Genomic DNA, 24,739 nt, shown 5'->3' with positions numbered 1-24,739 from the left:
GGGGAGGGAGGGGGTAGGTGAGCGAATCGAGTTTGTGCTTTGCTTCGATCGCAACAGTAACGACGACGACGCAAGCGCTCAGAGGCCGGTCAAGTGTCGCCCGAGGGAAGGTTTGCGGAGTTTTCTAGATTGGGGTGATTTGCGTGTAGAGAAGTCGAGAAGAGATGTCGACAAACAATAGGGAAGGATGAGGTTGTGGGTGTGGGTGTGGGTGTGGTGAGCTGAGTAGTGGTTGGGTGGGTGGAACGACCCGGACCTTTGAACCTGACTGATGGATGTGTGTTGACGAGGCTGACAGACGTTGATGGACTGGACCCGACCAGCAGAGCGAGCAGTCGAGGAAGCAGAGGCAGAGCAGCGCGCGCGCCGAGTGACTGTAGGGCCAGCCTGCAGCTGCCAGCTCCCACCCACGCCCGCATACAATCTCCCCGCCAGCCTACCTCGACGCCCCCTCCACCCCCCGACCCTTAACACCGCGGAAAATCAATGTGGCACCCACCCGCCCACTCGTACAGGATACCAATGCTTGCATTGCTCATTATGTGGACTCGTTAACACCTCCAAGAGGCATTCTACTACATGTGCGCCAGGCCGATGCGAGAGAGAAAAGAAGAAAACTATCCACAGTGTGTAAAGTGTTCGTGTACGGATACAAGGGGTGGACGCCACGGCCACGCCTACTGCTGGTCGGGGTCGGGGTTGGCGAGGCGGAACGTGTATTGTGGGGGCGGGTCACTGGGGCGCATAGGTTAGTAACAGTGGGCGACGAGACCAATTCAAGAGTAATACTCACAACGACGTCTCCCACTCGCCCTGTGGCGAAGGTCCGTTGCCGGGTCTAGGGCCCGAGGTCGACTCGGACGCTCGAGTGTGGCCGGCGGCGCGGCCTCTGGCGTACTCGGACTCGAGCTTGCTCGATTCCGTGACGGCAGTGTACGCGCTGTTTCGTGGCTGATGCGACGAGTTGGACGTGCCGCCCTGCGACTCCTCGAAGGGGAAGGGGTGGAGCTCAAAGTGCTCCTCTGGCCCGTCGGTGAGGAGGGATGGCGCCTGGGCGCCGTGCGGCTGGCCCTCGTACGCGCCACGCACGCTGGCGGCGGGCAGGCTGTCGCCCCAGCTGTTGCGGTTGTTCGTGGTGCGGCTGTTGAATCGCGAGTGTCCGGGCGTGTTGGCTGGGGAGAAGCCTGGGGTGAAGGGGGACGTGGGCGTGTCGGAGCCCACATCGCCCACGTCGAGGATGCCGGGGCGTCCCTCGCGCTCCTCCATTGCTAATGGCGTCATGCCAGGCTTGACGGCAGCACGCTCGCGACGGCGGCTCCTGCACCAGAGGAGCACGACGGCGAGGATCAGGAGCGCAAGGACGACGGCGAGGATCGGCCCGACAATCGCCCAAACATTCGTCCCCTTCTTACCGCCGCCGTTAGAGGCGCCGGCAGTATTGGTCGGCGCCGAGCTCTGGTGCGACGACGCCGATCCAGTCGACGACGGCGTCACTACGGGAGTGACAGACGGGCTGCCCGAGTCGAGGCAAGTGGTGTCGCTGCTGCTCTGCACCGTCAAGAGCGGCGTGCTCCCACCAGTGCCGACCCTGCTCGCGTCGCTCATGAGCAGCACAAACTGCGTCCCGGCCGCAATGTTTGCGGCCCAGTTGATCGTCGGCGTGTTCTTGTCCTGCGAAACGGGGATGCTCCACGCCGTTCCGGCAGGCACAATGCCATACAGCTTGACGGGGTAAACCGCGCTCGTCGCGTTCCACGCCACAGCCACGCTTCCGCATTGCGGCGGGTTGGTGTTTGGGTCGAGCCAGAAGCCAAAGTCGAGGGGTGGTGCACTGATCCGTCAGCCGTGGAACAGAAGGAACGCGGAACGCGTGGTCGCGCGTGTGCACGGCCCACGACCAGTAACGCACGGTTTAAGGCAGCTCGAGTTGCCCGACGGGGAACGGCCGACGGCTGTGCTGTTAGTCCTGGTCTATTCCCAGCCCACCTCGACCTACTGATGATGGGGCTGACGCCACCGCTGCCCCAGCCGGTCGCGTCGTACATGGTCGCCACCATCTGCAGGCCCTCTGGCTGGTCGAGCGCAAAGGTGTGCGTGTATGGTGGCGAGCCCGACTGCGCCGGGATCGAGACGTTTGCGAGGTGGCCGTTGGGGCCCTCGAGCGTCTGCATGCATGCGTCAGTGGTGCTCGTTGGTGGAGCCGGAGCCTTGGGCTCCGGCGGAGCTAGCAACCCACCGGGACGAGGACGAGGTTGAATGGGCCTTGGCCGCCATCCCTTCGCAGCGTCAGTCATCATGCCCGAGTAGTCTGCCGCAGCTGACGCCGCAGCATAACAGCACGCACCATGTGATTGTCCACGGCTCGCACTGGGCCGCCTGGGACGTGGAGAAGGAGAAGGCGTGGGCCGTGGTCGCGAGCACGGCCGCGGCGGTGAGCGCGAGTGAGCGTCTCATCGCGGAGGGGGGCAACTGGGGGAAGGCTGGGACGGGACGGGACGGGCGGTGGCCGGCGACCAGAGGCGTGGGCGTGCGCGTGATGCGTGGTCGTGCGTGCTTGCGTGCGTCCGTCTGTGGTGTTGTGATTATCGCTGCGGTGTATGCAAGATGGAGTAGTCGAGCAAGTCGAGTCGCGACGTCGACGAGTGGTCGAGTGGTGTGAATGAGTGCGACTTGGACGAAACGCGGTATCGGGAGGGAGAGGGAGGGAGGGAGGAGGGAGGCGATGTTGCCAGGGAGGGCAGAGCAGGGCCAGTGTTGTGACTGACTTTGGTCGCTCGTCGTCGTAGTCGTCGTTGGTTTGTTTCCAGGAACGGGGACGGGGCGCGGCTCGCTCGCGGGCAGCGCAGTGAGGAACCAAGGCAACAGGAAAAGTGGCGGCGGCGGCAGCGCTAGAGGGGGGCAGGCAGCAAGAGTCGACGACCGAGGTGGATGAGTAGACTCTACGCTTTGCATTCTTTGCGTTGGCACATTGCCTCGTCTGTATTAGCCCACCCGCGCAGCAGAGGAGGTAGCTACGGTGGCGCCGTCCATCCCCGCCTTGGCACGCTTGTCCTCTACAAGGCTTTTCCAGCTCGCCTTCCCTCGGACTCGGCTCGGCGTCTAGGGCGCGTTAATTAGGGTGGTCGGGCAGCTGACCTCGACGCTGCACGCTTCAGAGGTGCATGAGGTTGATGATGTGATGCACAGTCGGCTCTGCGCTCTGGTCGATCCCTAGCCCCGTCGTTTACCAAAATTTCCCAATACAGTCAAGTTTGACCTAAACACGACTGGCAAGGTTGATTGTGGCGTCCTGGACGGCGCGCGTAAAAGTCAAGGCGATGACGTCAATGCGTGTTTCATCGTCGCACCTGTGCACCTGTGCACATGCCTCCCTCCTCCTCCCTCCTCCCTCCCCGCCAGTCCTGCCAGGGCCATAAGGACACTTGCCAGGATTACACCACCACCCCCAACTCTACCATACAAAAACTGTATTTGGTTCGACATCACACACCCCAGTTCTAGTTGTCAACACGACAGCATGCATCATGCACTCGCACTAGCACCACCCAAACCCGCATTATAACACTCCACATACACCGCCTAAACCCCCCATACCCTACCGTAGCCGGAAGCGCTCTGCAAGCCCTCCAACAAGCCCATTGTGGCCCAAGCCCACACTCCTGACAGCCCACGATCGAGCCACAAGCCCCCACCACTGGGCCCAGCTCGCCCGCGGGCCGCCAGCACGCCAGCCGTACAGCGCAGTGCCGATGCCCAGCACGACAACGCCAAATGCGATCACCGTGCCGACGCGGTTCGGCGGTACGCGGAGGGAAGGAGGCAGGTGGAGTTGGGGGAGGGATACTGGCCAGCGGCGCGGCGGCGCCACTTCCTCGTCGTCGTCGAGCGCGTCACCTCCAGGCAGGATGACGTCCTTGTCGATATGCTCGGCTGCGTCCGCCAGCGACAGACTTCCCTTCTCCGGGTCCACGTCCGCGCTGTACGTCTGCACGACGCTGCCGGGGCCCATGACTTCGAGCCCGCGTATCCTCGGCCCGTCCCAGGGGTACTTTGCCTGCAGCTTGTCGGCGAGGAGGAAGACTGTGCTGAGCGCGATTGGGGTGTAGGGGTTGGCATTGTCATCATCATCATCATCATCGTCGTCGTCATTGATCGGCGGCGGTGGCGGCGGGGTCGGTGCGTCGGGCGTGTCGGCATAGAGCGGGGGAAGGCGCGCAAACAAGGGGTGGAGAAGCGAGGGGTCCGCGCGCGCTTCGGGCCCGAGAGCGGCCGCGAGCCGGAGCATCTGCGGTTTCTTTGCAACAAGGATCTGGCGTCAGTCAAAAGTCTGGACACGCCACGCACGGCCACAGCGAGGTAGATTGCCGAGATTGGGTTGCGGGTGATGAGGTAGTCGAAGATGCGCTGGACGGGCTCGAGCGTGTCGACGTCGTGCGAGAAGAGGGTCAGGATCCACGACAGCGCAAAGAATGGGAGCGTCGGCACGGGGGATATGCTAGCGGTCAGCGGCCGGCGCTCGTCTCCCTCCTCACCTCGCCGAGACACGATACAGCTGCGGGTCGGCGACGGCGAGGACGCGTCGCAGCAGCCTGGCGTCAGCGTGCCCACCCCACAAACCCACCTCAGCATGCCCATCATCGGGCCGAGCGACTTGCCCATCGCGTCGCGTACGCGGCAGAGGCTGACGACCTCGGCAGCAGCGAGCAGCTCGTCCCACTGACGCTCGTCTTCCTCGCTCGTCTTCTCGCCCGCGGCGCGCGGCGTGCGGTCCAGCACCGTCAGGTACAGCACCGTCATGATGTCGTGGAAGCCCTGGAAGTAGTTGAGCCCCGGGTGTCGCTGGAGCACGGCGACGATGAGCGCCTGCAAGTCGGCCTGCATCGCCGTCTTGTCGCCAGGCGTCAGGCCTGCGGTCAGCGTGTGGTGTTTGGCTCCACCCACCCTTCGGGTACGTGACGAACGAGCGCCGCGTGTCTAAGCGCACCTGCCCCTCGTCGCGGTGCGGCGGGAGCCCGTCGTCCGTCTGCGCCGTGGGCGACGAGTCGCGGTCGAGCGTAATGTGCACGAGGGGTGTGTCGGGCGCGGAATCGGCGTCCCTCGGCGTCGACGGCGTCGGCGTGGAGGCGGTCGGCGTGTCCGCGCCGGTCCTTTCCGGCGCCACCACTGCGCCGCTGTCCACAGGATGCGCATCAACCACCCGGTCAAGCCTGAGCACCTCGCGCCTGGCGTCAGCGTGTCCCCCGGCCGCGCGACGCACCAAGCCCGCCGCCGGGACGCGTTCGACCCAAACCCGCCCGGCTCGGCCGAGAGGCGCTGCAGCGCGGCGTCGTCATGCGCTGCGATCGCGGCGTCGACAGCCGCGTCGCGCGCGTCGACCCAGCTGGCGGCCTTTTCGTCTACGGCCATGGTGTGTTGGCGCAAACAAGTGCTGCGATGGCGGTTATCCAGCCTCCTAGCCCGACCCGGTGGAGGGTGTCCCACGCGGACATGTTCCCATGTCCGGGCCACACGCCACACGGGCCCAGTCGTCATCGTCTGGCTGCTCGCTCTCATCGCCGTGTCAGTCCACTGCTATACCATCACTACGCCGCACACGGCGCACACAAACCATGTTGTACGCCGCTCCACACGGCCGCGCTGACTCACCCCAGCAACACGCCCCGCACAGGCAGCTCGCTCACGAGCTCGAGCCTGCTCACCCAGAGCCAGGGGGGCTTTGCCGACCCGCTCGCCACGTCGGGCGGCTTCGGCGAGGTCGACCCGTGGAGCGGGAACCAGAGCCCCGTGCGCTCGCCGAGCCCGCGCTCCGGCGCCAGCGGCGAGCCTGAGCCCACGGCCGCAGCGCCCAGCCCCAGCCGCGACGCATACCTCAGTGAGCTGGCAGCCTTCCCTTCCCAGCTGACGGCCCAAGACGACCCGCCCAGCCTCTACATCTCCCTCTTCCGCGCCCTTGAGCCCAACCACCTCGGCGAGGTATCCCTCCCTGCTGTTCAGCGCCTGCTTCTCACGTCCAAGTTGCCGGCGTCGACGATTGAAAGGGTGAGGCAGCGGTGGCGCCGCGTGACTGATGCCAGATCCTCGACGTGACGGCGCACAACAAGGTGGGGTTGGACAGGCAGACCTTCTTCCTCGCGCTTGCGCTCGTCGCGCAGGCCCAGACAGACCCCGGCGCCGACGTCTCCCTCGAAGCCCTCGACAAGGCGCTCGACACGCTTCCGCTCCCACAGCTCTCCCGCCCCGGGCCGGTGCACCAGAGCTCGGTGTCGTCTGCGTTCTCGCCCTGGGACACGGCGCCGCGGTACGCCGTGCCCGGCGCCCAGGCGAACGGCGGGGGCGAGGAGCCGCTCAACGGGGGCAACGCAGAGGCCGAGGCGGAGCGCGGGTTCTGGCGCCGCCTCGAGACTGTCGACGTACAGATCATCCCCGAGAAGGAAGGCTGGTTCCTGCAGAAGTACCGTGTCGTGTCGGACAAGCGTCCCGAGCCTCTCAGCCGCCGATACTCGGACTTTGTGTGGCTCCTGACGACGCTTACGCAGCGCTATGTGAGTGGAGACGGCGGAGGTGTGCTGACGTGCAGCCGTTCCGCCTGCTGCCTGCGCTCCCGCCAAAGCGGATCAGCCCGGACGCCTCGTTCCTCGAGCAGCGGAGGTGAGTGGGGTGGTGGTGCTTGCTGCGCCAAGCTGACACTCTGCAGAAAGGGCCTCCGCCGCTTCCTCAACGCCCTCGTAAACCACCCCGTCATCCGCGACGACGGCGCGCTCAACGTCTTCATGACCGAGCCGCACTTTGAGGCGTGGCGCAAGGTGAGCTTTGGCGCAGGGCTCGGAGCTCACCCCAGCGCATGAAGGTGTCGACTGAAGAAGAATCCGTGAGCAAGCGCCTCAACCCGGCGCAGGAAATGGTCATCCCCTCGGACCTCGAGGAGAAGCTCGAGTGAGTACCGGCGACACACCGGTGACTGACCGCCAGCCGCCTGCGCACCCGCCTCCCGGCTCTGATCGCCTCGTACCAAAAGATGGTGACGCTCGCAGAGCGCGAGCTCCACAGACTGCAGGTGGCGGCCGCCGAGTCGTCGCGCTTTGCTCTGTCTCTGCAGACGGTGGCCGACGACCTGCCCGCGAGCTGCTACCGCTGCGTGCCGACCGGGCAGTCGTGTGACCTGTGCACGGCCGTCGGGCGTGGCCTCGGTGAGGTCGGCAACGGGTGGTCGAGCCTGGCAGCGCAGCGCGATAGGGTAAGTTGGCGAGGCACTCGTCGCTGACGCCCAGGACACTGCCACCATTGTCGCGGCCATCGAGGCCCTCAAGAGCCAGCGCGACATGTACGGCGCGTTCCGGGACCTGTTCCACCGGCACGCGCGCCTGTCGCGCGACTCTGTCGACTCGCTGCGCAAGCGGATCGAGGCGCTGCAGGCCAAGATTGAGAAGACACGGCAGGCGCAGAAGCCGGGGTACGAGGCTGAGGTGGAGAAGCTGGTCATTGGTGGGTGACGGCGTGAACGAGTAAGGCTGACGTCAGCCATCGACCAGGACAATACCGCCATCGACAACCTGCTGCACCGGCGCGTGTTTATCCGCGCGTGCATGTGGCACGAGCTGTCGGTCGTGTTCCACTCGCGCCAGGCGGCTGCGGCGACGCTGGGCTGGCGCGCGTGGGCTGGCGGCGAGCACGAGGCTGCTGCGGCCGAGACGCGCGTGTGGGAGCGGCTCATCGAGGACTTGGAGTGGATGCCGACGGACTAGGCGGCGGCCGCGCGGCGCGGCGCAGCCGCGACTTCTTGAGCTGTTGTTACCCGCAGAGGTTAGTATGCATGGTGTAATGTACGAGGCGGGCGCAGTGAATGTCTATGCATGGGTGGCGTAAGGCACACGACGATGGCGGCCAGCTACTTCATGGCGGCCGGTTCCTTCACCGCGGCCCTACTTCTTCATGGCAAGCTTGCGGCGGCGCGCGCCAGCAGCCTTGCCAGCGCCAGGCTTGCGCTTGGCACCAGCCGCGTCGACCTCGGACTGGCTCTCCTCAGCGGTCGAGTCGGCGGGTGTCGACTCGCCGCTATTGCCGCCCTTCTTGCCCTTCTTCTGGCGGAGGGCGCGGAGCTCTGCCGCGCGGCCGCGGGGGCGGGGGGCGGGCGTCGGCGTGTCGGGGTCGTGGGGCGCGACCTCGCCGTTGGCGTCGGCGTCGGTGTCGTCGGCGTCGTCCGAGGGCTCGTCGTACACCTCCTCCTTGGCGGGCACGACGCGGCGGTACGCGCCGATGATGAGCTGGAACGGCCAGGTGCGGAGGACGGACGGGGGGGTCGCGAGCTCGTCGAGGTAGGCGAGCGAGCCGTCATCGTGGGGCTGGCGAGCGTCAGCGAGGTTGCGTCTCCAGCCTGCCCGCGCTCGCGCTGCGCGCTCGCGACTCGCAACTCACAAGAAACACGTCCTCGCCCTCAACGACGAGCTCGAGCCCCTCGCCCCCGACGACGCCCTCAACCATGGGCACCTTGACCCTCCTCCTCCCGGCGGCCCCGCGCGCGAGGCGGCGCGCCGCGCCCTGGAAGTACGCGACACGGCGGACGTCGCGCGCATAGTTGAGCCTTAGGACGATGTAGTGCATCCCGGCCGTGAGGAGGACGAGGAAGGCAGCCACAAAGCCGACGCCGGGCCGCCAGCGCGTGTAAGCGTACCCGAACCCTTTCCAGGTCGGCACGCCGTTCTTGAGGAAGAAGTTGTAGCGCTCGCGCCGTTCGCCGTCGCGCAGGATCTGCGCGATGACGCCGAGGCGCGCGAAGCGCGCCTCGATGTCCTTTACGCCTGGGTTCTTGTCCGGGTGCCATTGCAGCGACTTGCGCCGGTACGCCTTTGTGATCTCGCCCGTGCTGGCCGAGGTGTCGAGCCCGAGGACGGAGTAGAAGGTCGTTCCTTTGCCTAGTTGTCAGCGCACACGGCACGGCGGTACCCACCCTCGCTCGCCTGCAGCGCGCTCACGAGATCAAAGATCTCATAGTCGTTCTTGTCCCAGCTGGGCGTGTTAGTCGGCGGAGACTGCAGCTCGCAGCGGCCCTGCGGGCCACTGCGGCGCGGGGGACTCACGCCAGGGCGCATGCCGCAAACAACAGCGCGAGGAGCGCAAAGAGCTGGAGCCGCATGTCGGTCGTCGACTCGTGGCCGTGGATGGAAAAAGTCCAACAGTCGCGTTGGCGCGTTGGCAGGCGGGACGGGCGACGGGGAGGTGGTGGGCGCGGCAGGCAGACCGATCAGGCACGGCTCGCGTGGTGCACGTGGCGCATCCACCCCGCCGCCAATGTTGCTTCGACCGCTTGTCATCGGCGTCGAGCGACTTTCCACTCGGTCACTCAGCGCCAACACACCATGGTGGTGAGTCTCCGTCGCCGCGCGCTCGGCGCTGCGCGCCTCGCGCCTCGCTCACTGTAGAAACTCCTCGTCCAAATCGGCATGGAGCTCGAGGGCGTGACCAACGTCCGCCCGGCCGAGCCCTACGAGTACTTCTTCAACGTGCGCCGCACCCCTGCCCCGCTGACACCCGTCAGGTCCTGTGCACCTCGTGCCGCGAGGAACACCCCAAGGTCGTGTCGTTCAACCAGGGCGAGGAGCACGAGCTGTCCGGGAGCAGGGGGAGCGCGCACTTTGTGTGGCGGTGCGGTAATTGCAAGGTGCGGGGGTGAGGGGAAGGGAGCTGACGAGGCAGAAGGAGCACTCGGCCTCGTTCGCCGCGCCCTCGGCAGCGTCCAAGTCGACTGCGCCTGTCCCCTACTCCGCCGCGAACGGCGCCCTCGCGCCGTTCGTCGCGCTCGACTGCCGCGGACTGGAGGTCACGCGCTTCCACTTCCGCGGCGGGTGGCTCGCCGACGCTGAGGAGAGCGGCGAGACGTTCGAGGTCGACCTTGACGAGGGCGAGGAGCGCTGGGACGACTATGACGAGAGCGCGAGCGCGCCCGTTAGCGTCAGCGAGTTTACGAGCGCGGTCAAGCGCATCTAGGCGACGTAGGGTTGACGATAGATGTACTGCATGGCCTGGCCGTTGAGCCTTGACCTGTGCTGCTGCTGCTGCTCCTCATGCCATTTGCACGCCCCGCGCCCACTCCCCACGCTGCTTCACGCTGCTTCACGCTACATCACGTCCATCACACCCCTCTCTATCTCTAGATCGACCCCTTGCCCCACTCGGAAACGGCCGCGGCGAGCTCGACGGCAGCGAGGCCCCAGTCCTCGCCGTGGTCTGCGGTGTCAGTGGTGTCGGGGCTGTCGCCCGCCTCGCCTCGCCCTGCGGGCTCGGCTCGGCGGCTCGCACTCACTGTGGCCCTTCTCCTGCGGGTTGCTTCCAATACCCGCGCGCACGAGCGCCTGCTCGTCCGTCAAGGCAGTCAACACACCAAACACAACCGGCGTGCCAGTGTCCAGCTGGACGCGCATCAGGCCGTGCGTCACCGCCTCCGAGATGTACTCGAAGTGCATGGTCGACCCCTTGATGAGCACGCCGATGGCGATGACGGCGTCAAACTCGCGCGTCGCGGCGGCCTCGGGCGCAGGCGTGCCGGTGCGCACCTCGTCGACGAGCGAGAGCAGGTTGGTCGTCGAGATGAGCGAGGGCTCGGCCTTGGCGCTCTGCGCCTTGCCGCCGGCGATGAGCCTGGGGGGTCAGCGGCTGCGGGAGATGCTGGTCGCGGCGGCTCCGAGATTACACTTCCGGCCGCCGCGGCCGGCAACGCCGGCCCGCTAGGTGGATCACGCCCTCCAACCCCCGCCCCCACCCCCGCCGCCCGCTCCGCTCGCAGATGAGTGTCCCTGCCCACCCTGCTGCACGAGCAAGACGTCGCCCGTCCACCCATCCCCATCTCGCTGCAAGAGCAAAAACGGCCATGCCCCCCCCCCCCCCCCGGCTCGCTGCGCTCGCCGTGCTCGCCGCAACTCACTTCTGCGTCGCAAACGGCAGCTCGTAGCTCCCGGGCACCGACTTGATGACAATGTTCTCCTCCTTGACGCCCTGCTCCTTGAGCTTTGCGACGGCACCAGCCACGAGCGACTTGATGACGACGTCGTTCCAGCGGGCGTGGACAATGCCGATGCGCAGCGCCGAGCCGTCGTACTTTGTGGGCGGGGCGGGGAGGCCCTTGATGGTGTGGTCTGCCATTTTTGTTTGGTCTAGGTGGGTGGGTTATGCACAATGTCAGGAAGTGAGATGCCGGGCTGGCTTTGAGCCGACATTGAGTCTGTCTGTCAGCTTCCCTTGGTCGCGCTCAATGTCATCATGACACGTCTTGGGTGGGGGGAGCGCATAGGCAATGCCACGTGCAGCGACATCGCGACACGTCGCGACGACTGCAATCTCGCGCGTCCATCACACCCGCGCTGTCAGTGCGCAGTGAGCGCGTCGACCGTCTTTGCGGACAATCAGATCGCTTTGTGACCGAGTCGAGGCAGCATTGCTTGCTCGTGCTCGCACTCTGGGCGCCGCCGCAGTCTCGGTCAATCGATTGGACGCCGTGCCGCGCCGTAGCTGTGACAAGCGAGCCAAAGACGTGCTCATGTACCCGCAGGGTGGTCGTGATTTCGGATATCAACCCGAGTTTGTCCACGTGGCGGCGTTGCAGTTGTAGCCGGTCAGGCCAAGTCTTGCGTCGCGTCGCTGGATGGCTGTCAATGTTCGAGTCGAGTGGTACAAGCGCTGGCTGGCTGGTAGAGGTCACTCACTGGCTGCTCTCACTCTACCACCATCTGCCACCAATCACACCGTTTCGGCCGAAAATTGCCAACGCTTGATTGGCCAAATTTCCGCCATTTCCCTATGTCACGGGTTAGTCGATCGGACCAGTCATCCAACTCGACGCTGCCTACGACGTATTCAAAAAGGACCAGCTCCCGACTTGAATCACTCCCAACCACCCATCTCGAAAATGTCTGCTGCTCGCTCCACCCAGGCCCTCCGCGCCGCTCTCCGCGCCGCCCCCCGCGCTACCCGCTCCTACACCCTCCTCGCCCGCAACGCCCCCAAGGCCGCTGCCGCCGTCGCCCCCCGTCTCGGTGTAAGTCTAGCCCGCAGCGCAGCCAGCCCCGGATTCTCCCCCAGCCAGGCGCCCGAATCCCCCGGCTAGGGTAGCCGCACCCTCCGCACGACCCACATGCGACATCGCACTGACACTACACAGGCCACCCGTGGTGTCAAGACCCTCGACTTCGCCGGCACCAAGGAGGACGTTTACGAGCGCGCCGACTGGCCCCCCAGCCGTCTCCAGGAGTGAGTAGAGGCCCAACTTTTTTTTTTCGGCGGCTTGCCAGCAAAGCAAGGTTCAGGAAAAAAAGTCGCTATCCGCGCTTTTCTTTCCTGTTGGCTGCCGGCGGCCTATTCGTGATTCTCGTGCAGAGCTCACACACGCCAGGTTCTTCAAGGATGACACCCTTGCCATGATCGGCTACGGCTCGCAGGGCCACGGCCAGTCGCTCAACGCCCGTGACCAGGGTGTCAAGGTCATTGTCGGTGTCCGCAAGGACGGCGAGTCGTGGAAGCAGGCCATTGAGGACGGCTGGGTCCCCGGAGAGAACCTCTTCGACATTCCCGAGGCCATCAACCGCGGCACCATCATCATGAACCTCCTTTCGGACGCCGCCCAGTCGCAGACCTGGCCCGAGATTGCTCCCCTCATCACCAAGGGCAAGACCCTCTACTTTGCCCACGGCTTCTCGGTCGTCTACAAGGACGACACTCACGTCGTTCCCCCCAAGGACGTCGACGTCATCCTCGTCGCCCCCAAGGGCTCGGGCCGCACTGTCCGCACCCTCTTCCTCGAGGGCCGTGGCATCAACGCCTCGATCGCCGTCCACCAGGACGTGACTGGCCAGGCCAAGGAGAAGGCCATTGCCCTCGCCATCGCCGTCGGTGCCGGCTACGTCTACGAGACCACCTTTGAGAAGGAGGTCTACTCGGACCTCTACGGAGAGCGTGGTGTCCTTATGGGCGGTATCCAGGGCATGTTCCTCGCCCAGTACGAGGTCCTCCGCAAGAACGGCCACTCGCCGTCCGAGGCCTTCAACGAGACCGTCGAGGAGGCCACCCAGTCGCTCTTCCCCCTCATCGGCAAGTACGGCATGGACTACATGTACAACGCCTGCTCGACCACTGCCCGTCGTGGTGCCCTCGACTGGGCCCCCAAGTTCAAGGAGGCCAACCTCCCCGTCTTCGAGGCCCTCTACAAGTCGGTCCGTGACGGCTCCGAGACCCGCCGCTCGCTCGAGTTCAACTCGCGCAAGACTTACCGCGAGGACCTCCAGAAGGAGCTCGACGAGATCGACAACCAGGAGATCTGGCGCGCCGGCAAGACTGTCCGTGCCCTCCGCCCTGACGCCAACAAGGACGAGCTCTAAGCGCTTGATCTTGTAACTCCCTCACCACCACCGCACACCCCGTTTCCATAGGAGCAGACGGAGGCCACAAAAGGACAGCGGACCGTTGTCATTTGGGTTTTGTACTAGTTGATGCAGATGCAGCATGAGACAAACGCGAGCACGGGCACCGAGCACGAGCGAAGCGAGGGCGAGGTGTCACTGACGGCGGATGTGCGAGCAGACGAGCGGCGGTAGGCTGCAGAGAGTGTCCTGTTGATCACGACACGCCGGCGACTGCTCGGCGCGAAGCCTGTTACAAGCGCCCGCAACACACACCATCCCACACGCCCACACCTCCGCCCACACTTCCGCCCACACCTCCGCCCACACCCACCCCACCCACCATCGCAAGACATACATGTGCTAAAAGAGTGTGGGCGACCTCGTCGCGTGCTGTGCGACCCAGTCGCGCGTGTATTATACTACAGTGCTAGATACGTGCAGTGTCCGATGCGTCTCATTAGTTGTGCCAGTCTGGGTTGTACGTCGGTGGCAGGTCCTCCATGACGAGCGCGTCCTGCGACGTGGGCGTGAGAGTACCAGCGTCCTCGTGCCGCCTAAAGCCGCCGGGGGGCGCCTCCAATGGCGGCTGCTGCGACTCGAACGGATTCCGCTCGGCGTCTGGGTTGGCCGTGGCCAGTCCCAGTCCGAGCCCCGACTTTGCGGGCAGTGGTGGCGCCTGCCGCCCGTTGCTCGAGCTCGCCGAGGCCGCTGCGTACCCGCCATACGCCGACTCGTTCCCCCGTCCGTCATGCGTCGACTCAGTGCCGCGCCCAGCGTACGCCGTGTCGGCGGCGTGTCCGCCGTATGCGGCACCGGGCGGCAGGTTCAACGGAGTGTCCGAGCTCTCGCGGCCGTCGGTGAACGAGGGGCGGGCGGACGACGAGTCGCGGTGCGGCGGGTTGAACGGGTCGTGCAGAGAGTGACCGGTGGTTGAGCGTTCCCACCCATGGCTCGTCAAGTTTGAGTTGCGGTTCGGCCCGCCAATGAACGGCGAGATGTTGCTCGCAGCCTCGTCGTCGCGCCATCTCTGACCCCACCCGCCAGTCGTGTCCGCCGGGTAGTTGCTGCCTCTGCGGTCGAGGAGGTCGACGTCGCCCGTCTTTGTCTGGCGGGCTCTCTCGCGCTGGGCACGCCGGCTGGCCATGTGCTCGCTGACCCTGCGTCGGCAGCAGCACCACAGAATGACGAGCTGGAGGAGACACACGGCGACCACGACGCCAATGACGATCCCGACAATGGATCCGGTGGACAATCTGTGTGGGTTAGTAGCAGCACACAAACAAGCCACTCACCCAGCCGCGCCGGCCGGAAGCGCAGTTTCGGTAACGAAGATCACACCAGGGCGGTGAGACGAGGTGGTTGAGGGCTTGGTAACACTACCCGAGCCCGTGGGGCCGGTGGTACTTGTCGGGGTCCATCCATTTGGCGTCGAGCTCGGCGAGTTGTCGTTAATGCAGCCAGAGTTGGAGCCCGAGATGGACTGCAAGTCGCTCGTGCCGCCTGGGTTTCCTTGAGAGTCCCATGCGGAGAACAGGACCCCCGTTCCGGACCGAATGTTGACAACATAGGCTGGCGAGTCAGACGTGGTCTTTGGAGAAGCACGGCACTACTCACACGTCTTGCCGCCTTGCGCGGTCCACTGCAGCACCTGTCCGCCGGGAATCACTCCAGTGAAGGTGACGGGTCCGACGGCCTGGTTTGTCCACGTAAACGCGACCGCGCCGCATTGCTGCAAAGTCAGTCGACTGCGAGCGGGTCGCCAGCAGGTAGCCACTCACCTGCAAAGCATTGCCCCCTGGCTGCATGTCAAAGCTGTGAAAGGATCTGTCAGGGCTGCAACTGGCGCCGTCTGCCAGACGACCGACTCACGTAAACGGGACGTTCTCATTTCGCAGCTGGCAGTTGGCACCAGCTGGCCTCGGACCAACAGTGTAGAGGAGAGAGGCTCCGCCAGTCTGTGCGCGCGTTAGAAGGGGACGGAGAGTGACGCTGTGACGCCGTGCCTCGGCGTCGCAATACGCACCGCGAAGCCTGTGGAGTCCGACATGATAAACAAGGTGCGGTTGCCTGCATTATCTGGGGGAGTGGTGAGCAGCGCTCCTCTGCCGGCGGGGGGCAACGACGCACAAGGTAGTGTCCACTGGTACGAACCGCCGCCGTTACTGTTGATCGCGGTGTCTGGGATGGTGTGGTTTACCGACACGTCGAACTCGGACTGGCCGTCAGCTGCGTTACGCGCCCGGACTCACGATCGCGGTGATGTAGTACGGCGGGGAGCCGGCTGTCCAGTTGAACTGGGCCGGTCCGCACTCATTGATGGTCGTGTTGTCGACTGTGAAGACGAAGGCTGCGGCGGCGCGGAGGAGCGCGAGGCCGAGAAGCAAGGGAAGGGGGGACATGGGGGAGGACGCGCTGTGCGATGGGGCCAGCGTCTTCAAGAGTCGAGGGCACAGCGACGATGGGGTGTAGCCAGATGCGAAGAAGTGCCCAAGGCCGTCGTCGTCGTTGTCGTCGTTGATGTCGTTTATGATATCGTCGTGATGGGTTTGTCGTCGTCTGGAAAGGATGAAAACAACGAAACAAAGGGTCACAAAGGGAGAAGAACAAAGTCTGCCAAGGCCCTGAAAATGATGGGGGGTGGGGGGAGGAAGGGGGGTGGGGTGAAGGCTACCTCGGTCTTCCTCGCTCTTTGATGCATACAGTATCAATGCTCTCGACGTCGTGCAACAGCAGTAGCAGTGCATGGCGGTCATGCACGCTCAACGACGACGGACCAGACCACTGGCGCGATCTCTGGCGGGCGGTGCTGTGCAATCGCGGCGCGGCGGGGTGGCAGCCCGCCTGGTCCATCAGTAGAGGCGCCGCAGCAGAGGGTCTTGTCTTTCTTTGGCCTGCCATGACGGGCATCGCATCGACCAAGCACCTTTCCATTCAGGCACCTAGTTGTATACCAAGCAATCAACAACAAGGCGACGACTACGACGACAACGACAAGCTCCCGTCTCGTGCACCGCGAGCCAGACGCCTTATATCGAGGCATCTGAAAGGCCTGGCTGGCCAGCGCCGAGACGTCAAGCACCAGCTGATGCACCGCCCAGCCACGGCCGCCACCGAGTCGAGCCCACCCTGCAGCCGGTGCGAAACACGCCACATCGTCGTCGCCTCTGACACCAGCGGCTGCTCTGCAGACCTCTGCAGACTCGTCGGGCCTAGCATCGCAGGGTGCAGCAAAGCTCACTCGCTCGTACTCGCTCGCTCCACTTCCCGGCGCAGCAGATGACCCCTACCGCACCACCCTCCGCACCCACTAACGACGCTGGGCTCACCCTGAAACCTTGAATAGCAGCAGGGCCATGACGCGCTTGTTTCAGCCAACAAAGCGCGTGTGGCTGCGGCGGTGTCGACAGAGCAAAGACAACATACACAACACACAATGCTCGTGAAGACAAAGAGATCGTCTTGGTGGCTAGGGGCTGCGCTGCAAGACGCAGCTGGCCCTTTCTGTGGGGATCTGGCATTGATCAGCTGAGTTTGCGGGGCCCGAGCGAGCGCCGGTGCGGGGGTGGCTGCATGTTGTGCCGCACTCTTCCTCCGACTTGTCCTCCTCCTCTGCCGTGGCTGGCACAATCTCCACCTCGGGTAAGCAGCCCCACTCTCGACCTTGACAGACGGCTGGATGGCCGCCTCCTCGCTGCTCGTGGCACTTAGAAGGACATGAGAGTCGTCGCTGCAGGAGCCGCGAGCTGTAGTGCCACCCACACGTTCCTTCCCATTCATTCACCCCAACTCCTCGCGCTTAGATAACAACTCTTACTTGGGTATGTGCCACTGACACCAAACTAGCTCACACGCGCCTCACTGCAACAGATCCCCCCTACGCCCCCTTGGCCGCCGCCAGCCGGTCCTCGACGTCGCCCGGCCCGTGGAAGTTACGCCGCCCGTCGATGGCCCACGTCGCCCCGCACATGAGGAGCACGGCGCCGAACACGACGACAGCGTAGTTCATGCTGCTGCCTGCCACGGGGAGGGCCGGTGGGAAGAGGAAGCAGACCGAGGTGAGGGACAGGAAGGCGAGCGCGAGGGCGTTGACCGGGCCTGGGGTCAGCGAGGCAAGCCAAGGGTGCGACGTACGCCTCGCCCGGCCGAGCGACCAGCTGCGGGTGTGCCCGGCGTAACAGCGCTCGCCGCGCACGAGCACCAGCGCAATCGGGACCGCGTACGAGGCCTGCAGGAAGACGACGGCGGACGCGATGATGCCGTTGAGCGCGGCGCTCGAGCCGAGGTCTGCGGTCAGTGGTGTAGGGGGGACGCGGCGCACAGATCAGGCTGATAACCACGACCCAGAGGGTCACAAAGGCGACGGCCCACAGCGGCACGCGGAGCGTTGGGTGGATGGGCGCGACGAAGCGGCTCAGGTGGCCCAGGCCGCGGTCGCGCGCAAAGCTCATGACCATGCGGCTGGACACGGTGTTGACGGCCTGGATCGAGAGGGTCATGGCGAGCAGGTTGAACATGAGGAGGCAGGTGGCCTGGTCGTCAGCGAGGTCAGCGAGCGGCGAGCGCAGCGAGGCGCGAGGGGGCGGGGAAGCGCCAGATGAGATGCGTCGGCATGAACGCCGCCCCACAGTGTCGCTGCTGCCCGCAGCATGCAGCCCGCACTAGCGACACACCACGCCAGCCACGCCACCACTCACCCCCGCCCGATGCCCCGTGGCCTGGTAGTATATCTCGAGCAGCGGCCCCGCCGGGCTGGCGAGCACGGCGGCAAAGTCACGCAGGCAGAAGAGGAGCACGATGGTGAAGATCCAGCCAGTAACGGCGCCGAGTGCTATCGCCAGCACCCTAGCAGTGTCAGCTTGCCACCCCGACGCCCACGTACATGACCTTGGGCGCGTTCACGGCCGGGCGCGGCATCTCCTCGACCATGTGGCTCGCGGCGTCGAAGGCCGTCAGGCCAAGCGTGGACTGGAGCAGGCCGAGGACGAATGCGAGGCCGTCTGGCCAGCCCGTCTCGTTTGTGAACTGGGCAAACACTGCGCGCGGGGGCTGGTACGCGCCAGCGCTGGTCGCGAGCAGCGTGGCGCACACGACGAGCATACCCGCGACGCTCCAGGCCCCGGCGAAGCGGTCGAGCGCGGGGAGGACGCGGATGCCGAACGCGTTGAGCACGAACGTCAGGAAGCCGAAAGCGCACATCACGAGGAAGGTGTGCCACGGCGCCGCGGGGAACGTGTCGTGCCAGAACGCCACGAGCCTGCACGTCAGTGTCAGTCGGCGAGCAAGCACCGCGTCGGTCTCACCCAAGCACAAAGTTGGTGCAGAACGCGCACCCGGCAGGCAGGAGCGCGACCCAGCCCGCGCACGCGAGCCAGCCCGTGACAAAGGCCAGGGGGTTCCTGAGCCTGTGCGGGGCGAGCATGTCTGGGGCGTCAGCAACAAGCAGCCAGGTCAGCAGTCAGCCGCCCGGCCTGCACGCGGACGACCCACACGCCCAGTCGTACTGCCCCCCCGCCATCGGGAGGACGTGGCACATTTCCGCCCTGGTTGTCAGCTGTGCGCGCCACGCGCCACAACGCACATCGACACGCCCGTCGCCAGCGTGCCCGCCGCGCTCACGAGCAGGCCGTACACCATGGCCACGGGGCCCCCGGTGCCGAGGATGACTGGGAGGCTGGGCCAGCGTCAGCGGCGGGGGCGCTGGGTGGCACTTACGACGCGGCCCTGGGCGGGGGGCGTGGTCAGCGCTGCCTCCACTCGCGCTTACATCGCTGCGGCGTCAGCTGGCACTCGCCCGCGCTCACCAGTCCAGCTGTTGATGAGGCCAAACGCCAGCCCGAGCATAGCGAGCGGCGTGAACCCGCGGCGCAGCGCGGCGCGCTCGTCGCCGTCGACGTGCCGCACCGCGACGCTCGTGCCCCCGTCGGGCGACTTGTCCTCGTATGGCGATACCGACGCGGCAGTCTTGTGCTCCATCGTGTGGTCTGGGTGGGCTCCTGCCGCGCAGGTGTGGGTACATATACCTCGTGCACCATGCCGACGGCTGCCTGTCACGCCCCCCTCGCCTCAAGATAGACATTTACCCAGCGATAGGCACAACCGCACCCGCGCCGCTGGGTACCCCGCCCCCCGATACGCACCTGCCTCGCCCGCCTAACGCTGCCTATTGCCGGTTTGGCCGCGTCAGCCGTCGCTTTATCCCAGCGCATCGGCGTTTGATTAGGACGACGGCGAGGGGGGCGAAGTGGTTTACCCGGGCGTGTTATCGCGACGTGGGCTGCGCGAGCATGGCCAGAGTCCACGCGAATGCACGGCCTCGGGCTACCGTTCAGACCGCTTTGATTCGATGCACACGTCCTCGGGTGAACCGGACAGCTGGAGAGCCGCGCCTGGTCAGACCACTTGACCAGGCGCATCGAATCTGGCGGTGGGCTGCACCTGGCCTGCATGAGGCGCCGCCAGTGTCGCTCGCCGTTCGCGCCGTGGTTGTTCATACGTTCAAGCTACGAGCATTGAATCGACTGCGAGAGGCGCTTCGGGCGTGGCACGCTCCTGCTTGATTTTTTCTCGCAGCTACCGTTGGCCACACCACCTCCCCCTCGCACACAAGCCGTCGCATGCCACACTATACAGATAATATACAAACAGGCAGCAGCCTCTCTATAGCACCAGAGTGCATTTTCTTTGTTTCGCTCGCTACACCCGCACACCCCGCACTAGCTCCCCTCCAGCCCCCCATTCACCAAGCTCTCCAAAAACGTCTCCATCTCAGTCGACAGACCCACCCCAGACGACGAGATCATGCCCGGGTTCACAGAGTGGCCGCCCAGCGGGCCGGAATTGAGCACGCTCGGTCGACTCGACACGCCGGGGCCAGTGGCTTCGGCCGCCGCGTCGATCGGCGGCATGTCCAGGTCCCACATCATCCCAGGAGTGAGGATAAGCGGGCGGTTGTCGTCGTCCTTTGCCGACGCGCCGTTGGCCTGGCTGGGGGTCGCAGAGGCGTCATCCGGACTAGTGGTCGGACGAGTTCTGTTCTGAGGAACGTAGGGAGCCTGGTTGTAAAAGTGCATCCCCACAGGGTCTGCCGACGAGTGCGTCGCTGGTGTCGGGTCAGACTCGTGCGCAATTTTATCCCACGACAGAGCGTTGGCAATCCGCTGCTTGACAGACGCCGCCGCCGCCGCTTCGTTTTGTGCAGAAGTGAACCTCGACTCGAAGTTGTCTTTGTAATCAGACCTATCGTCGTTGTAGGGCAATGAGATCGCCGCGACTGATTTGCTCCAGTCCGCCACAATGTCTGGCACAGAGCTAACTGGTCAGTAAAGGTTTGTTGACGCCAATGTGACTTACAGAGGAGGCCAAAAGCCCAAGGCCGAGCTGACAGCCCTGGCATCGCGTTGTCGCTCGCGTTCAACCTGCAGGGCAACGTGGTCGAAGCTGTCTGGATTCTTTTGCGCGTGGTACGCTGCGAGAACCTCGGGCGAAGGAGTGAGCCGCTCCATCGTAAGCATGACCTGTTCCAGCACTTCGCCGACGTCGGCCCATGCCCAGCCCTGCGCAATTAATAAGAGTTTTCTCCTCGTTTGCCAAGCAAAACTCACAAGCTGTGTGAGCGCCGCGGTGCAGTACCCGACTTCCTTCTGTTTCGTCTCCCAAGTCCAGCCACTGCCACCGGAGGTGTTACTAGGATATCCCTGTTCGTTGGTAGGGATTTCGGAGAGGAACTGGGTAATGGCGAGCAGCACACGGATCATGACCGAGGCCGCTGGGGCTGTCAGAATTTATTGGCTTTTACCACTCACACTGCACGAGACCCGTCTCCTTGATAGCCTCAAACATGTAGGTTTGAGACCGGCTGAGCGAGAGAACAATGTCCACGCTTTGTACATTGAGCTCTTCTAGCTCGGCCACCTGTTCCGCCTCAGGCCGGGCTTGGCTGGGGCGCACATCCGACTGAAGATATGCCTCGGACAGAGTCTTTCGGAATTGGAGCTGATCCCGGATGAGTTGGTGCATCACCAGCACAATGAATGGACCGCTCTGCCTCAACGAAGCGAGGTACTGCAGGTGTTAGAGCTCGCGGCGGTTTGGGTTACTCACGTGGATTGGGGAAAACCCAAGCAACTCATGAGCACAGCTTGCGAGAAGCTCTACGACCCGGGTATTGGTGTCTCTGTAGATGTCTTTCTGTTGGGGGTAAGCGGGCGGTCTCCAAACCGCGCGATCACACGCACGACATCTCGCCACACGGTGCGACAGGTGTTGCAGAACTGTGCAACATCGACGCGGCCGGGTCGCTTTGAAGGGACACCTAGCTTCCGCGCAACGGTGCGGGCAACGACGGCAAGACGGTGGTATGTTGACGTGAAGAACTGGGGAATTGTTAGGGAACGTCGCTTCTAGTGGCCGCCACGAATATCCCCCACGAATATCTCACCGATAGAGCCTTGAAGGCAGAGGGCGGGAGACCATCCTCGACGCGCAGCAGCCACGCAGCCGACGCCTCTACTTCCTCGTCGGGGCTGTCAAGTAAGCGGTGTTTGGAGCGTTCGGGCTTGATCGGGGCTCACATTTTGGGCTCTGAGCCGGATCCGGCGGCCCAGAAGGCGTCAGAAACGATCATGGTCCAGAAGAGACGACTGCGGCATGTCAGACCGACGTACTCCCGGGCACAACACCGCGCTAGTGCACCCCCTCACCGTTGTTTCATCCGCTGCTGCCCGATGCTGACGGGAAGCTCTGTGGGCTCGGTGGGGATCTGGCCCGAAGAGTCCCACATAAGCTCGAGGTGCTTCATCTGCTCGATGATGATGGAGTGAATCATTTGAGCTAGGGAAGTCAGGAATGCGGACATTTGTGTCCCCAACGCGACGACTCACTCTCGAGAACGTCGGACAGATGGCTGTCCTTGGTATCAGACATGTGGCAGAGCTGGGAGTAGAGGACGAGGGCTTGCGCACCCGTGACGGAGGGCTTTCGAAGAATACCGTAATGATCGATGAGTTTGCGGGCACGTTCAGCGAGGGCGAGGCAGACGTTGAGGCGAGCGCGGCCCCAATGCTGGCGTGCTGGGGATCCTGGAACCATCTGACTAGCTTAGTAACGAGGCGTGATCAGTGGCGAATAACTTACCCTACCAGTTCCAAGAATCACTGGGCAGTCAGTAGTCAGGAGCAATGCCATCGACGCACCTTTCGGTACTGTATGAGCTTTCGATGGGTCGACGCCTAGAATCTGCATGTCAGCGCGTGTGGCAGCAAACTCGACTCACCACTGGGTGGTCCGAAAACCGAGCAGCCCAGGCTTCCATCACCACGCATAGGACCTCTTGCGCGGGGGTTAGTCGATCGGATCGCTCGCCAGCTCGTTGCCATTCCATGTAGAAGGCCTCGGGGCTGATAGCAGGGAGGTTCAGATGGACGGCCTGAAAGAACACTTTGACAAGGTGCCGACTGAGCTGAAAGCCCAGTGCCCTGTCCGCGAGGCGTTCGCCTACCTGTTCGGCCTGTGACCAACGCACGACGGCGTCTGGGGGTGCCCAGATTCGCCATGGATCTTGTTCGACGGGGTCGTTGATGCGCACGATTTCCACGACGTCTTCGTCATCCTCATGCTGCCGCTTGCGCTGGCTGGAAGGCACCAGTGATGCTGATCCATCCTCGACCGAGTGCTCTCGTGACTGAGCCTCTGCCATGGCCCGTAGAGTCGTGGTTTCCGGCCGCGGGGACGGGCGTGGTGCAGGTACAGGGCTGACCGAGCTGGACAGGCTGCCCGCGCTCCTGCTCACAAACCTGTCGGCGCGGGGGTCGAACACGCGGTCCATAGCTATCTGCGGAAACCTTGCAGGGTCCGGCTCGAAGAGATTGAGCGAGGACGGCCCGCCCAGGTTCTCTGTCGCCAGGTTCGTGCTCGACGATGTGCGGGGCGGCGGGGGCAGCGACGTTGGCACCGGTGTCGACATGCCAGGCGTGACCGTGGGGTTGATCAGGGCCTCCCAAGTGGCTTGGAGGTTCATGTCTGTCGTGGGGAGCTGGGCACTAGCACTGGATATCCTGGTGCTGTCGAGATATGTTTGGTCATATGGGAAGGTGGTCGGGGTGAAGTCGGCTGTAGCACCCCAGTTTGCAGCCAGGAATTGACCTCCAGTCGACTCGGGGTTGAGGTACATGGCAGCTGGGCCGACATTGGGCGTGAGGTAGGGCGCCGACGAGCTCGACGAGTAGCTGAACTGCTCGCCGAAGAAGCCGGTACCGCCAATACCAATGGGGTTGGACGAGGATGCCTGGTCGCTGCCGCCGATCCCGAGACCGCTATCGCCTCGGTCGAGGCTCGAGCGGTCGCTGTGCGATGGGCCGCCACCAACCTGGGAAGCAAAGTGGGGCGTGCCCTCTCCGGAACCACTGGCAGAAGACTCGAGGCCACTTCCGTACATCTTCTTGGCCTCTTCGATGCGCTTGCCACCCTTGTTTGGCTTTGCAGGGTTGACAATCTGGTTGGTGGTGCACTTGATGCCCTTGGAGATGCAGTTTGAGCACGACACGTCTGGGTTGTCGCGGACGAGGATGTGCAGCGGGGGCACTGCCTTGGACGGGTCGGCATCGGCCGGGGTGAGGAGCGCGAGCATGTCACATCTACTTGTGTGAGTGGGTACCGCGGTGCAGCGGTGCACGGCGCGTGCGGGCGCGTGCTATCGTGACTCACTTTACTCGACGAAGACGACATGAATCGCAGGCGACATTCTGACCTGCAACCCCACCCATGTCAGTGTTGTGCCTTGTTATCATTATCAATTCGAGACAAGAGCTGCTCACGCCTCTTCTTCTTTTCGGGACCTTGCTCGGGCGGTGAAGGCATGGTGAGTGATCGCGAGAGGCGAGGGAACGGCCACGGGAGATGTCACAGGTTTATGCTTTATGCGCTTGGGAGCGCTATACCGCGATCAACATATGACGACGCGAGTCGTTGGCCGGGTGGGCGGGGGCGCGGTTGTCTCGGAGCGAGCGAGAGAGGGGGGTGGGCCTGCGGGAGTTGAGTCGGGTTGAGTCCGAGTCGACGGGATGGGGGCTAGTGTGGGTATGTGGGTATGCCTAAGGCCGTTGGGGGCGTGCCGTGATGATGTGAGCAGGGGGGAGGGGGGAGGGGGGAAAGAGAGACGTGCGATCTGACGAGGCGATGAAGACAAAGTTGGAGAGGGGGGTCGGTCGGGTCTGACGCGCGCGGGCGGAGATAGTCGCCGGAGGCCAGGCGCCGAGGGGGAGAAGCGCGCAGCAAGAGTGTAAGATGTACGCGGAATGCGTCGTGTCGTGCAAATGTCCTTGCCGTCGTCGCAAACACTGCAAATGATGCACGCACTT

General features: G+C 64.3%; 10 protein-coding genes across 10 annotated transcripts; 3 read left to right on the top strand and 7 right to left on the bottom strand.

The window, feature by feature from the left end:
* Window positions 1-677: 677 nt before the first annotated feature.
* On the bottom strand, window positions 678-2,454 carry Q8F55_007698 (uncharacterized protein; the record flags this gene model as incomplete). Its single annotated transcript, XM_069356118.1, has 6 exons — window positions 678-735; window positions 794-1,831; window positions 1,910-1,952; window positions 1,997-2,165; window positions 2,237-2,276; window positions 2,345-2,454. 6 exons carry the CDS (start codon window positions 2,452-2,454, stop codon window positions 678-680), a joined length of 1,458 nt encoding a protein of 485 aa, XP_069205959.1.
* A 1,141-nt stretch (window positions 2,455-3,595) lies between these two features.
* Window positions 3,596-5,406, bottom strand: GYP8 (GTPase-activating protein gyp8; the record flags this gene model as incomplete). Its single annotated transcript, XM_069356117.1, has 6 exons — window positions 3,596-4,309; window positions 4,345-4,495; window positions 4,533-4,589; window positions 4,622-4,907; window positions 4,942-5,222; window positions 5,258-5,406. 6 exons carry the CDS (start codon window positions 5,404-5,406, stop codon window positions 3,596-3,598), a joined length of 1,638 nt encoding a protein of 545 aa, XP_069205958.1.
* Window positions 5,407-5,609: 203 nt separating this feature from the next.
* On the top strand, window positions 5,610-7,742 carry MVP1 (Sorting nexin mvp1; the record flags this gene model as incomplete). The annotated part of the gene is made up of 10 exons (XM_069356116.1): window positions 5,610-5,614; window positions 5,652-5,872; window positions 5,912-6,039; window positions 6,075-6,542; window positions 6,578-6,648; window positions 6,695-6,803; window positions 6,839-6,933; window positions 6,970-7,234; window positions 7,269-7,482; window positions 7,519-7,742. The coding sequence occupies 10 exons, from the start codon at window positions 5,610-5,612 to the stop codon at window positions 7,740-7,742; spliced, it is 1,800 nt and encodes a 599-aa protein (XP_069205957.1).
* Window positions 7,743-7,919: 177 nt separating this feature from the next.
* Q8F55_007695 (uncharacterized protein) lies at window positions 7,920-9,130 on the bottom strand (the record flags this gene model as incomplete). The annotated part of the gene is made up of 4 exons (XM_069356115.1): window positions 7,920-8,339; window positions 8,413-8,909; window positions 8,945-9,003; window positions 9,075-9,130. The coding sequence occupies 4 exons, from the start codon at window positions 9,128-9,130 to the stop codon at window positions 7,920-7,922; spliced, it is 1,032 nt and encodes a 343-aa protein (XP_069205956.1).
* A 223-nt stretch (window positions 9,131-9,353) lies between these two features.
* On the top strand, window positions 9,354-9,981 carry Q8F55_007694 (uncharacterized protein; the record flags this gene model as incomplete). Its single annotated transcript, XM_069356114.1, has 4 exons — window positions 9,354-9,359; window positions 9,417-9,497; window positions 9,533-9,655; window positions 9,691-9,981. 4 exons carry the CDS (start codon window positions 9,354-9,356, stop codon window positions 9,979-9,981), a joined length of 501 nt encoding a protein of 166 aa, XP_069205955.1.
* A 163-nt stretch (window positions 9,982-10,144) lies between these two features.
* Window positions 10,145-11,133, bottom strand: RIB4 (lumazine synthase; the record flags this gene model as incomplete). The annotated part of the gene is made up of 3 exons (XM_069356113.1): window positions 10,145-10,221; window positions 10,298-10,632; window positions 10,916-11,133. The coding sequence occupies 3 exons, from the start codon at window positions 11,131-11,133 to the stop codon at window positions 10,145-10,147; spliced, it is 630 nt and encodes a 209-aa protein (XP_069205954.1).
* A 763-nt stretch (window positions 11,134-11,896) lies between these two features.
* On the top strand, window positions 11,897-13,361 carry ILV5 (Bifunctional acetohydroxyacid reductoisomerase; the record flags this gene model as incomplete). The annotated part of the gene is made up of 3 exons (XM_069356112.1): window positions 11,897-12,025; window positions 12,149-12,237; window positions 12,380-13,361. The coding sequence occupies 3 exons, from the start codon at window positions 11,897-11,899 to the stop codon at window positions 13,359-13,361; spliced, it is 1,200 nt and encodes a 399-aa protein (XP_069205953.1).
* Window positions 13,362-13,842: 481 nt separating this feature from the next.
* Q8F55_007691 (uncharacterized protein) lies at window positions 13,843-15,784 on the bottom strand (the record flags this gene model as incomplete). Its single annotated transcript, XM_069356111.1, has 8 exons — window positions 13,843-14,638; window positions 14,678-14,954; window positions 15,000-15,114; window positions 15,164-15,197; window positions 15,255-15,340; window positions 15,409-15,461; window positions 15,513-15,600; window positions 15,635-15,784. The coding sequence occupies 8 exons, from the start codon at window positions 15,782-15,784 to the stop codon at window positions 13,843-13,845; spliced, it is 1,599 nt and encodes a 532-aa protein (XP_069205952.1).
* Window positions 15,785-17,259: 1,475 nt separating this feature from the next.
* On the bottom strand, window positions 17,260-19,358 carry Q8F55_007690 (uncharacterized protein; the record flags this gene model as incomplete). The annotated part of the gene is made up of 11 exons (XM_069356110.1): window positions 17,260-17,480; window positions 17,517-17,669; window positions 17,704-17,914; window positions 18,080-18,227; window positions 18,265-18,639; window positions 18,686-18,806; window positions 18,873-18,925; window positions 18,964-19,056; window positions 19,098-19,106; window positions 19,150-19,153; window positions 19,187-19,358. 11 exons carry the CDS (start codon window positions 19,356-19,358, stop codon window positions 17,260-17,262), a joined length of 1,560 nt encoding a protein of 519 aa, XP_069205951.1.
* A 740-nt stretch (window positions 19,359-20,098) lies between these two features.
* On the bottom strand, window positions 20,099-24,009 carry Q8F55_007689 (uncharacterized protein; the record flags this gene model as incomplete). The annotated part of the gene is made up of 13 exons (XM_069356109.1): window positions 20,099-20,693; window positions 20,736-20,938; window positions 20,987-21,150; window positions 21,188-21,446; window positions 21,486-21,572; window positions 21,620-21,757; window positions 21,823-21,907; window positions 21,956-22,024; window positions 22,085-22,214; window positions 22,265-22,472; window positions 22,518-22,537; window positions 22,577-22,619; window positions 22,657-24,009. 13 exons carry the CDS (start codon window positions 24,007-24,009, stop codon window positions 20,099-20,101), a joined length of 3,354 nt encoding a protein of 1,117 aa, XP_069205950.1.
* Window positions 24,010-24,739: the final 730 nt, after the last annotated feature.

The sequence above is a fragment of the Vanrija albida genome, assembly GCF_041260175.1.
Source record: "Vanrija albida strain AlHP1 chromosome Unknown contig_6, whole genome shotgun sequence".
Taxonomy (NCBI): domain Eukaryota; kingdom Fungi; phylum Basidiomycota; class Tremellomycetes; order Trichosporonales; family Trichosporonaceae; genus Vanrija; species Vanrija albida.
Note: the sequence above shows the minus strand (reverse complement) of the source record. Positions and strands in the feature narration are given on the sequence as shown.